Source organism: Fukomys damarensis, unplaced genomic scaffold (genome assembly GCF_012274545.1).
Source record: "Fukomys damarensis isolate Sample0158 unplaced genomic scaffold, DMR_v1.0_HiC HiC_scaffold_17, whole genome shotgun sequence".
Taxonomy (NCBI): Eukaryota; Metazoa; Chordata; class Mammalia; order Rodentia; family Bathyergidae; genus Fukomys; species Fukomys damarensis.
This window is the reverse complement of record NW_022900929.1, coordinates 33,653,084-33,665,996: the sequence shown is the minus strand read 5'-3', so window position 1 is coordinate 33,665,996 and position 12,913 is coordinate 33,653,084. Positions and strand designations below refer to the sequence as shown.

The window sequence follows — 12,913 nt, the reverse complement described above, 5'->3', positions numbered from 1 at the left end:
GAGACAGGCTTACTATGTAGCTGAGACTGAACTGGAACTCACTGTGTAGCCCAGGCTGGTCTCAAACTCACAGCGATACTCCTGCCTCAGCCTCCAGAGTGCTGGGATTACAGGCATGTGCCACCACGCCCAGCTTTTTTTTTTGGTACTGGGATCAAACTCAGCGCCTTGTGCTTGTGAGGCCGGTGGCGATGCCACTGAGCTAAATCCCCAGCCCCTCTCTTCATCTTCTATTTCATATTTTTCACCCAACTCCTTTTACATTTTCTTCCCTGAGGGTGAAATCACCATAAAGAGGGCATATTCAATATATACAATTTTTTGGTTTGTTTGTGGTTTTGTTATATACCCACTAATTTAGTTCGTACAGTAAAAGGTGCCAAATTAATAATTACCAGTTTGTAATTTTCTAGGATGTGTTTAATGTCATTGATATTGTTGATTGTATTACTTTAGCCAAGATGTCACAGTTGTTCTCATCAACTGCTCTTCCTGGTAGGCCAAGGCTGAGAATGCCTACAGGTCATAAACAATACAATATACCAATGCCAAAGAATGAGGGGATGGGCCAAATAGGCAGCAACTTCGCATCTCCAATAAATTGAAGATCTTGCAGATTCAAAACCCTAAATCTAGCTACACCTTGAAAACATCTCTGAGAAGTAGTCATTTCCTAATGTTTCTAAAAACTAGCAATAAAGATACTAGCCATAAGCAATTTACAATCATTAACTCAGGAATTAAACTAAAAAGAAAATAAGAAGACAAGCACAATGCAACCCCACCTTTCCAGCTGACCAAAGGAAAACCCAAGAGGCAGCGAGGGGGAATAATTTCAAACCCACCTACTTGACTCTCTGAAGTTGTAACAGTGGAAGTAACAAAGCAGATAAATGAGGATCTAGAAAAACAAAAACCAAAAAACATAAACAGTGTCTCAGATAAGTACAGAGATGATGACTATAATGAAAGACATTTTTAGTGGCTCTATAGCAAATATGGATTAAAAAAAAGAGGAGCTTAGAAAAATGATGGAAACCATGATCAACCAACACAGGAAAGAAATAGAATCCATGAAACAGTGTCAAACAGATATCCAAGAGATCAAAACTTCCAGTGAAAGTATATGCAGCAGAATGAGTCAGTGTGAGGGCAGAGTATCAGACAGGATTGTGGTTAGCAGTCATGATAAAAAAGATTTCTTAAAATAGCAAGGGAGCACAAAAAATCAATCTAACAGCTTCTAAATGATGGAAAGAATAACATAAGTTTGATAGGAGTCAATGATAAAGGAGGAGATAGAGCAAAACACACAAAAAACTATTTCACATAAGTACTGGCAGAAAACTTCCCAAACAGGCTAAAAGAATTTGACATACAGATAAGTGAGGCATACAGAACTGCAATTAGCCATGAAAAAAAAACTACACCAAAACATATAATAGTTAAGATTCCAGAAACTCACACAAGAACTGAGTATTAAAATCTGTTCAGAGAAAAGAAGCAAATCATCTACAAAGGAAAGCCCATTAGAATTACAGCAGACTTCTCAACACAAGCCCTCAACTCAAGAACTTGAAGTATTTCAAGCCCTAAAATAAAACAATCTCCAACTCAGATTGATGTACCCTGCAAAACTATCTTTCAAAATCGATGAAGAAATAAGATACATCTATGACAAAGAACATGTGAAGAAATTCATGCTCATCAAACCAGCACTCCAAAATGTTCTCAAAGGCTAAAAAGAAATAACAAGAACTACAACTTCATGAACCTCAACAGAATGAATCCTCCAGGCAAGAGAAATAATTAAACAGAGGGGGAAAAAGAGAGGTCAATAGGAAAATAACATAACAAGGATAAATCAATAAATACTAGTTTTTGTATAATCAATGTAAATGGTCTCAATACTTCAATCAAAAGAAAAAGACTGGCAGAATGGATCAAGAAGCAAGATCTAACAGTATGCTGCATTTAAGAATCTTTAAAAATTGATAGCCTGAAAGTCAAAGGATGGAAAACAATACTCTATAAAACAGGAACCAGGAGAAAAGCAAGGGTAGCTTATTCCATTTGCCGACAAAGTGGATTTCAAGCCAAGATTAACCAAGAAAGGGTACAACCCAAGAGAAAGAGAAAACAAATATAAAGAACTCATCCAACATATAAAACAAATATTAACAAACACGAAAAATCAAATAAACACTAATAAAATTGTAATGGGGGACCTCAATACTCCGCAGTCACAAATAGAGCAACCAGACAAAAAAAATCAACAATTTTAGTTTAGTGCATGGTTAAAGATGTATGTCTACAGGGCCACACAGTAGATCTGTGCCTGCCTTGGAAACACAAGGACCTGAGTTCAATCCCTGGTACCAAAAAAAAAAAAAAAAAAAAAAAAAAAAAATCAACAATGAAATATTGAACAGATGGATTTAGTAAATGTCTACAGAGTGCTCTACCCCACAACATCAGAATACACATTCTTCTCAGCTGCACATGGGACAGTCTCCAAACAGACCACATACTAGCTCACAAAACATATTTAAGTAAATATAAAAAAACTGAAATTATATAGTGCATATTATCAGACCATGGTGCAATGAAATTGGAAATCAATGGCAAAAGAAACCACAAGAACTCCATAGACACATGGAAATCAAACAACACTCTCCTGAACAACCAATGGATCACAGATTAAATTACATCTCCCCTTTTTTTGGTACCAGGGATCGAACTCAGGTCCTTGCACTTGCAAGACAGGCTGCAGAACCAACAGATTAAATTAAATAAGAAATCGGACAGTTCCTACAATTAGAATGCCAATACAACATACTGGAACTGATGGAATACAATGAAATCAGTCCTGTGAGGGAAATTTACAGCGGTGAATTCCCACATCAGAAAAACTGGGTATTTCTAGAATAAAGAGGAGCAAGACAAGGCCAAAGCTCATACAAGGTAATAAATTATAAAGATGAGAGCAGCCAGGCATGGTGGCAAATGCTTGTAATTCCAGTATGTGAGAGGCTGAGGACCACCACAAGTTCAAGCCCAACATGGGCTATACACAGTGAGTTCAAAGCCAGCCTGAACTGCACAGTGAGACCCTGTCTCAAAAAAAATTTTTTTTTAAAAAGATCACAGCACAAATTAATGCAATGAAGAGTAAGAAAATCAATAAATTGCAGAATTAGTTCTTTGAAATATTAAATAAGACTGACAAACGTTTAGCCAACCTTATCAATTAGGAATGAAAAGAGTGAAATCAAAACACATACTACAGAAATCCAGAAGATCATCAGTACCTACTTCAAGAACCTGTATTCTAATAAGGTGGGAAACACATGGTTCTGCTACCTACCTTGCAAAGGCAAGGACCCAATTTTGAGCCCTGGTAATCCCTCCCCCCCAAAGAAGATGGAAACACAGAAGAAATGGACAGATTCCTAGAAACCTATTAATTACCAAAGCTGAATTCAGAAGATATTAAAATTTTTGGTAAACCAGTATCAGACAATGAAACTGAAGATGTAATTAAAAATCTACCAACAAAGAAAAGCCCAGGTCCTAATGGATTCACTGCTGAATTCTACGAGAAATTTAGAGAAGACCTAATGCTGCTACTTCTCAAACTCTTTCATGAAATTGAAAGGGAAGCAGTATTTCCAAACTCATTCTTGGAAACAAGCAATACCCTTATAACAAAACCAGGGAAGGATTCAATCAGAAAAGAGAAATCCTCAATAAGATACTGGCAAACAGAATGTAGTAAATCGTCAAGAAGGTTACACACCCTGACCAAGTTGGATTCATGCTGGGATGCAGGGATGGTTCAGCACATGGAAATCAATAAATACAAATATTAACACAGTCAAGGATAAAAAATCATATGATCATCTCAATAGATGCAGAAAACACATCTGATGAAGTCCAACACCCATTCATGACAAAAACCCTACAGAAAATTGGAACAGATGGTCTATATCTCAACCTGATAAAAGCTATCTATAACAAATCAACAGCCAGCATCATACTAAATAGACAAAAACTAAAAACTTTCAGTCTAAAATCAGGAACAGGACAGGGACATCCTCTGTTACCATTCTTATTCAATATAGTCCTCAGCGAAAGCAATCAGACAAGAGAAATAAAAGGAATAAGGATAGGAAAGCAAGAAGTAATAACATCTTTATTTGCAGATGACATAAAACTCTACATAGAAGATGCCAAAAAAATGCACCAAAAGACTTCTAGATTTAAAAACCAAATTCAGTAGAGTAGCTGGATACAAAGTCAACACTCAAAAATCAAAGGCATTCCTATACAAGAATAACAAACTCACTGAAAGAATAATTAGGGAGGGCTGGTGATTTAGCTCAGTGGTTCCGCCGCCTGCCTGGCAAGTGAGAAGACCTGAGTTCAACCCCTGGTACCAAAAAGAAAAAGAATAATCAGGGAAGGAACACCTTTCATGATAGCATCCAAAAAATGAAATAAATACCTAGGAATCAATCTAAGGAAGAAAAAGATCTCTACACGGAAAACTACAGAACTCTGAAAAAAGACATCAAAGAGGATATCAGAAAATAGAAAGATATCCCTTGTTCTTTGATAGGAAGAACAAATACAGCAAAAAATAGCCATACTTCCAAAACTGTTATACACATTTAATGCAATCCTAATCAAAATACCAATAACTTATCTCACAGAATTAGAGAAAACAATCCTAAAATTCATTTGGAACCAGAAGAGACCTAGAAATAGCAAAGGCAATTCTGGGCAACAAAGGCAAGGCAGGAAGTATCACAATCCTGACTTGAAATTATACTTTAAGGCTACTATCATAAAAACAGCTTGGTACTGGCAAAAAAAAAAAAAGTAGAATTGAACTCAGTGGAACAGACTAGGGGATGCAGAAACAACTCAAACATACTCAGCCACCTTTTGACAAAGGAGCCAAACACCTTCACTGAAAGAAAGACAGCCTCTTTAATAAATGGTGCTGGAAAAACTGGCTTTCCACATGCTCAAGATTAAAACTAGACCTATATTTTTATTTTTCCTGGTACTGGGGATTGAATTTAGGATCTTGTGATTCCAAGGCAGGCACACCAGCCCTGTAGACATATATCTTTAACCATGCACTAAACTAAAACTGAAGTGGATCAAAGATCTAAGCATTAAAATACTAAATCTGCTGCAAGACACATAAGGTGGAACTCTTGAAGACACTGGTGTAGGCCAAGACTTCATGAACAAAACTCTGATTGCACAGAAAATATCACAAAGAATCAACAACGGGGATCTAATCTCATTAAAAAGCTTTCGCACAGCAAGAGAAACCATCAATAAAAGAAAGAGACCCACAATGTGGAAAAAAAATTTTGCCCACTGCTTCTCAAAGGCCTACTATCTAAAATATATAAAGAACTAAAAAACAAAACTAGACCCCCCCAATTTAAAGACCCAATCCAAAAATGGGCATCTGAAATGAATAGACCCTTCTCACACAAAGAAGTACAAACATGGTGCACGCCTGTAATCCCAGCACTCAGGAGGCTGAGGCAGGAGGATCACTGTGAGTTCAAGACCAGCCTGGCCTACATAGTGAGTTCCAGGTCAGTCTCAACTACATAGTAAGACCCTGTCTCTAAAAACAAAAACCAAACAACAACAACAAAAAAGAAGTACACACAGCAAATAAATATATGAAAAAATGTTTAATATCACTGGTCATTTGAGAGATGCAAATTAAAACAACGTTGAAATTCCATCTTACTCCAGAAAGAATGTCTGCTAACAAGAATTCAACCAACAACAAATGCTGCCAGGGGTCTGGTGGAAAAGGAACCCTTCTCCACTGTTGGAGGGAGGGAACACTGGTGTAACCACTGCGGAAATCAGTGTGGAGATTTCTCATAAAACAGAAACTACAGGTTCCATTCAACCCAGCTATTCTTCTTAGCATCTTTCCAAATCAAGAAAAGCATCATACCACAGTGATATATGCTCACCAATGCTTATAGCAGCAGAGTTGTAATAGCTAAATCTTGGAAACAGACCAAATACTCACCAACTGATGAGTGGATAAAGAAAATGGAGTACTACTCTGCCACAAAGAAGGGTAAATTTGAGACATTTCAAGGTAAATGAAAGCACCTTGAGACCATATTCTTAAGTGAAATAAATCGGACACACATTTAAATATCATGTTGTTTCTCTGGTGTGAGAAACTGAAAGTGGAATAAGGACCAATGTGTATAGTAGCCATTGGGAAATGAGAAGAAAATGTTCAAATGAGACGGGGAGCAAACGAAGTCAGAGGGGGAAAAGAAAGAAGGGATAAGGAAAAAAAGAACAGAAGGAAAAAAGTGGAAACAAAACTTTTGCAAAGGAGAGAAAGAAGATTTGAAGGGGGGAGAGGAATAGGAAAAAAAGCAGCAAGATATATCATGTACAGGTACTAATCCCCCTTGATGAATGTTATCATTATGTACATCTAAAATGTACCTAAAAAAAAAGAATTACTACCAGGTATGGTGGGTGGTGCACGCCTATAATTCCAGCACTCAGGCAGCTGAGGCATAAGGCTCCTAAATTGGAGGCCAGCCTGAACTAAACTACATAGCAAGATCCTGTCTTGGGGAAAAAAGAAAAGAAATACTAATTACACTTTAGAGCCTTTAAAAAGGAAGAAACCCTATTTTATACCAGGTCTCGAGAAACCTGTCAGTGTCTGGCTTGGGCTCCAGGGTCAGACGCTTCTCCAGCTCCAGGCTGTGGATGGAGCGCAGCCTGCGCACCAGCCGCGCGTCCCTGTCAGGCTGAGCTGTCTCTGAGCGCACGCGGATGGGAGAACCAAGGCTTGGGGCATGGAGGATGCAGTTGGCTTGGTCGTGGCTGTGTTCCTCTTCAGTGGCAGCCTAGAAAGATGGAAAACAAAGCCATTAAAAACAGTCCAGGCACCTCCCCTGTGAGGAACCACTGAGGCCTCTGAATAGAAACAAATGGTTAGACGTATTTTCAGATTTGGATATTTTCGGTAGTATACTTAATTACATTCCCATTAGCCCTTTATAAAAAAGAATTCTTAGTTTATAGTAACCTTTCGCTATTTTTAAATTATTGTGTATATTTGGTACACGATAAACAGTTTTAAACTGGAGATTTAGCTCAGTGGTTCTGCCACCTGCCTCGTAAGTGCAAGGTCCTGAGTTCAATCCCCAGTATCAAAAAAAAAAAAAAAAAAAAAAAAAAAGCCAAGCAAAAAGATAAACAGTTTTCAAATGTTTAATGACTTTGGCTTTTTTTTTTTCCCCCAGTGCTGGGATCTAAACAAGGAGTGCTGTACCTGCTGAGCTCCATCCTCAACCTGTACTTCTTTTTCTTTTTTTGGTACTGGGGATCGAACTCAGACCCTTGCACTTGCAAGGCAGGCACTGGAACCACTGAGCTAAATCCCTGGCCCCATACTTCTTTTTCTTTAAAAAAAATTCGTTATTAGTACCTGTTTGCAGCACATGACAATTATGCTAACTGTGAGGAGATGCTGCCTATACATAACACATCTTAATGTTTTTACTTCTTCTCCCTCCCCTTTTATTTTTCACAGAGCATCACTAAACTGTGGAGGCAACTTGCATTCCTCCTGCCTCAGCCGCCCTGGGTGGTGCGATTACAGATGTGTGGCATTTTGCCTTAAATCTGACCAGGTCCCTGCAGGATCCTACTCTGCTAAACTAAAGCTAAAACCTGGAAAGTATATCTCTTTGAGATGTAAGTGGCCGTGAAAGAGTAAGGAGAGCTCACCAAACACGAGTCACTCCCTTCTCTTTCTTATTCCTTCTCTCAAAAACAAATAACAAGATTGAGGCTAGAGAGGTACATGTCTGGGAAAGAGCAGGAAGGAGGAGCAAGGCAAGCCTGGGAACCTGTACTGAGGAGAGACCAGCAGGGTGGGCCCGGGGTCTCCAAGCAGGTGTATGCTCCACCCAACCTTCTCCAAGGGAAGGTCCCTTGAGCCTTGATTTGAATTCTCGTCAATTATTAATTATGAATAAAACACTAGTACACGGAAGAAGGCATGCCACAATTGACTGAGCCAGCACAAATAATAATTTAAAACAGTAACGTTTAAAACTCTCAAAGACTTCAGCTATCAAACTTATTCAGACAAAAAAATCACCCCAATGTCGAGGCCAGCCTGGGCTACACAGGGAGACTTTGTCTAAAAAAGAAGCTGGGCATGCCAGTGCAAGCTTGTAATCTCATCCCTCAGAATGCTAAGGCAGGAGGCCAGCCTGAACAACAAAGCAAGTCCCTGTTTCAAAAGAACCAAATCAAACCAAAGCCAAACAACCCCCCAAAACCCAGCAAAGAAAAAGGAGTTATTAATCTATTAATCAATGGACTGGAACACAACAGTCAAAGAAATTACCTAAGAGTGAAACAAGATAAAGAAAAGCAAAATATGAAAAAAGATATTAAGAGATATGAAAGATAGAATAAATAGACACAATATATATATATATATATATATATAATTGAAGTCCTAGAAAGAGCTAAAAGAATGAAAAAGTGACAATATTTAGTAGAGTGGATGCACATTTCCCAGAACTGACACAAAAACATGAAATCAAGGGCTGGGGACTTAGCTCAGTGGCGCCGCCACCTGCCTTGCAAGCACAAGGTTCTTAGTTCAATCCTCGGTACCAAAAAAATAAAAAATAAAAAAAATAAAAATATTCAGGAAATACAAGATATCCTAAGCAAAATAAAGATATATATGTTCAGGCACATCACAGTTGAGATGCAGAACATCACAGACAAGGGCTGAGCAGCAGCTGAGAAGGAAAGAGGGCATCCAAGGAGAACTGATTACCACCAAAGAAAACAAGTGAAAGAGAATGACACAAAACTTTTGAATAACCACTAGAAACAAGAGGAAAAATAGGTTTCAATAAAAACTTTGTATCCAGGGTAAACTGTCTTAAAAGAATAAAACTAAAACACAGTTTTAGATAAGTAAACTTTGAAATAAAGTTTTATCAAAAACCTGAGCTGGGCGTGGTGGCACACGCCTGTAATCCCAGCACTCAGGAGGCTGAGGCAGGAGGATAGCTGTGAGTTTGAGACCAGCCCGGGCTACATAGTGAGTTCCAGGTCAGTCTCAACTACATAGTGAGACCCTGTCTCAAAAAAAATAAAAATAAATAAAAATAAAAATAAAAAAACCTGAAGTGGCTGGGAATGTGGCTTAGTGGTAAAGTGCTTATCTAGCATCCAGCACTACAGAAATTTAAAATTAAATAAAAGGCCCCAATTTAAAGGAAATGTTTGAGGGAGATGAGCCCAAGACTTTCAGAAGTCAAAGGAAATGGTAAATCTCTTTGAAAGTGCATATGAACATTACCTGTACAAAAGAACCACATCTAATAATAAGCTACTGTGAGTAATTTTTTAAAAGGAAAGACTTTTAAAAAAAAGAACAGAACTAAAATACTAGGATAACTAAAATTAAAATGTTCTAAGTTCCTTGAAATATCAGAAAGGTGGTTAAGACTGTTTCATTTCAGACTTTATGTCAAAAATATATAAGAAATTTCTAAAAGAATAGAATAAAAATGATTTCCCAATTCTTTTTTTTGGAGACAGGGTCTCACTATGTAGTTGAGACTGACCTCGAACTCACAGCAATCCTCCTGCCTCAGCCTCCTGAGTGCTGGGATTACAGGCGAGTACCACCACGCACGGCTCTGATTTCCCAATTCTTTCTTTCTTTTATTTAGAAACAAGAGGTCTCAATGTCTTGTCAGGCTGGCCCTGAACTCCTGGACACAAGTGACCGTCCTGCTTCTGCCTGTAACGGGGACCAAGGCATGCACTAATCTATGTCTGGTTAAAAGAAAAGTTAGAATATTTAAATTCCAAATAAGTACAAAGAGAAAACTGAAGGAGAAAACAAACGAACAAAATCTACAATCCAAAAAAGTGGGCAAGAAACACAAAAAACTGAACAAATAGAAATTTTGAAAATAGGAGCAACAAATTAAAAAATATCTCAATGTAATATTTTAGCATAAAAATGCTAAGACTGTCTAGTTACTATATATGCCACTTTAAAAAGAAGTCACAATAGCCAGGCATAGTGGCCTACACCTGTAATCCCAACACCCAGGAGCTGAGCCAGGAGGACTGCTGCAAGTTCAAGTCCAGCCTGGGCTACACAGGGAGTTCAGGGCCAGCCTGAACTACACATAGCGAGACCCTGTCTCACAACAAAACAAAACAAAAAATACATAGAAGGAACACATTACATTTCAGTTCTCAGCTCAAGTGGTGGGTTTACATGCTTGCTTACGCTTTGTAATAATACAAATACCTATATACAAAATTTTAAAGATAATAAAATTAGCTCCTTATTGTTTTGGATTTTTTTTTTTTGGTACCAGGGATTGAATTTGGAACCTTGTGCTTTCAAGGCAGGTGGCAGAACTACTGAGCTTTTAAATCCCTGGCCAGATTTTTGGTTTACTGAGATATGGTTTCATTACGTAGCCCAGGCTGGCCTTGTGTGCCACCATGCCCAGCTCTAAGAACAGTTGGGCATGGTAGCATGCACTTTATTCCAGAGAATAGGGCAGAAAGATCACAAGTGCAAGGCCAGCCTGGGCCACATAAAATGCTAAAAAAAAAGGTCAACCTAGTTGTGGCAGCATATCCCTGTAATCCTAGCACTTCAGAAGGCTGAGGGAGGAGGATCACCTCAAGTTCAAGGCCAACCTGGGATACACAGTGAGTTCAAGGCCAGCCTACATTACAAAAGAGACTCTGTGGCCCCCAAAAAAGTACAAAAGAAAAGAAAACAAAACCAGGTGTGGTGGCATATCCCTGAAATCCCAGCACTCATGAGGCTGAGGCAAGAGGAGCGCTGAGAGTTTAGAGGCCATCCTGGGGTACGTAGTGAGTTCTAGGCCAGCTTGGATAACATAGCAAGACCATATCTCAAAAACCAAACCAAACCAAAACAAAAAAGTATAGTGCTATCAACACAGACACAGTGATGCTACAAAGTGCTGCACGTGTAGCTCAATAAGCAGAGTGCACACTTAGCAGGCATGAGGCACTGGATTCCATCCCCAGTACCACACATCCCCCTGTTACGACCCCATTTAATCTTCAGTACTCATTCCTAAACGCTGTTAGGAAGGACAGTTGATTCACAGTCAGACTGCAAGTGGCTTACCACATCTCTACACAGAACATTCTTGGAAGTGTCTCCCATGACTTCAAAGTCTGTACTGTACCTGCCACTGGGATGTCCTGAAGTTCTGTATTTCTTTTGCATTCATATGCTGAAACCCTAACTCCCAAAGTGATGCTATTAGGAGGTGAATGTTGGGAGGTGATTAGGTAGGTCAGAGGCGGAGCCCTCAGGAGTTAAGATTAGTATCCTTATGAAAGGCCCAAGAGAGATCTTTTGCCTCTTCAGCCATGTAAGGAAAACACTAAGCAGGAAGAAGAAAGTGGGCCCTCACCCAATCTGCCTTGACTTGGGACTTCCCATCCTCCAAAACGCCAAAAAACAAATTTCTGTTGCTTATAATACGCCCAACTTAGGATATTCTAGGTTACTATATCCATCTTAGGATTTTGTTACAGCAACCTCCCAAAACTAAGACAATCTCCTTAACAACTGTCTCCAGAGAAGCCAGACTCCTGAGAGCTGATGACAGTCAGTTCCTGCCCGCATCTGTTCCAAGCACAAAGTATGACCAGCCAGATTTCAGTTAATCACATTAAAGTACGAGCCCAAGCCTCACCACACAAGTATGAGTTTAACTTCCTTCCTAACCAAACCTTTATAAACACACACACATCTGATTTATAATTCATTGCCCCTATGATCCAACTGTCTTCATCTTATCCTCTATAAAAGGGAAAGGAGCAAGGAATAATGAGATCAAAGAAGGGCTTGGGAAAAATCTTGCTCCTAAATTAAAAATTTAGTTATACAATTCAGAAATCTGTCTCTCCCTCCACACTGACAGGGGGGCAATTCTAATCAAGACAAAATTGTGTCCTTTATTTCCTGCCCTTCTTGCAGTAAAGAGGACTGAACCCAGAGGCTTGTGTGTGGATGCTGGGCAACTGTTCTACCACTGAACTACACATCTAGCCCTTGCATTATTTTTAAATTACTTTTATCTTTTTCATAAAATACAAGATGAAGATTAATATTTGGTGCATATAACATGTATGTTATGGGCTAAATTAGCCAAAGCACTGCAATTATGAATATTTAATTAACAATACAATATTCCATTGTATTTTTCATTCAAAATAGAGAACTATATTTTGCTGCAATAAGACAAAAATACATACCTTACAAATTCCAAGCTTTATCTTGTTCTTATTGGCATCCATCTCTTCCCAGACATCCTTCTCCTGGGGACGAGGGTGTCCCGGGGACCCAGGCACTCTATCTGGAGACACAGCAGCTGGGAAGCCATTCTCTCCATCACTGAGTTGTTCATCTGGGAACACTTCATCTGTGTTTTCTCGAAGCAAGTCTCCAGGGATAGGAGTGGCATTGGCAATTCTAAAAGTGAGGTAAGAAAAAAAAAATGTAGATCACAATCATAAATAACCATGAGATGAAATGAAGCTCACACATAATTAAGAGGGTTTTTTTTTTTCCTGGTACTGGGGACTGAACTTGGACCTTGCGCTTGAGAGGCAGGCAGCAGAACCACTGAGCTAAACCAGCCTAATTAAGAGGGTTTAAAAAAATAATAATAATAATAACTTTTTGAAAACATGTCATGCCAATATTATAAAAAAAAAATCTACTGTGGAAATCAATATAGAGATACCTCAAACAACTTGAATTAAAGGTCCCATCTGA

At 38.7% G+C, this 12,913-nt stretch overlaps 1 protein-coding gene across 6 annotated transcripts in view; it reads right to left on the bottom strand.

Moving 5' to 3' along the window:
* The window catches only part of Ttbk2 (tau tubulin kinase 2), a 155,531-nt gene that overhangs the window by 13,740 nt on the left and 128,878 nt on the right, over nucleotides 1-12,913 (bottom strand). For all 6 annotated transcript variants that reach the window (XM_010624804.2, XM_010624805.1, XM_033764975.1 and 3 more), the window contains 2 exons: nucleotides 12,391-12,607; nucleotides 6,718-6,929 (listed from right to left, as the gene is read on the bottom strand). In XM_010624804.2, coding sequence (XP_010623106.1) covers nucleotides 6,718-6,929; nucleotides 12,391-12,607 — 429 coding nt within the window. The remainder of the gene's footprint in view (nucleotides 1-6,717; nucleotides 6,930-12,390; nucleotides 12,608-12,913) is intronic.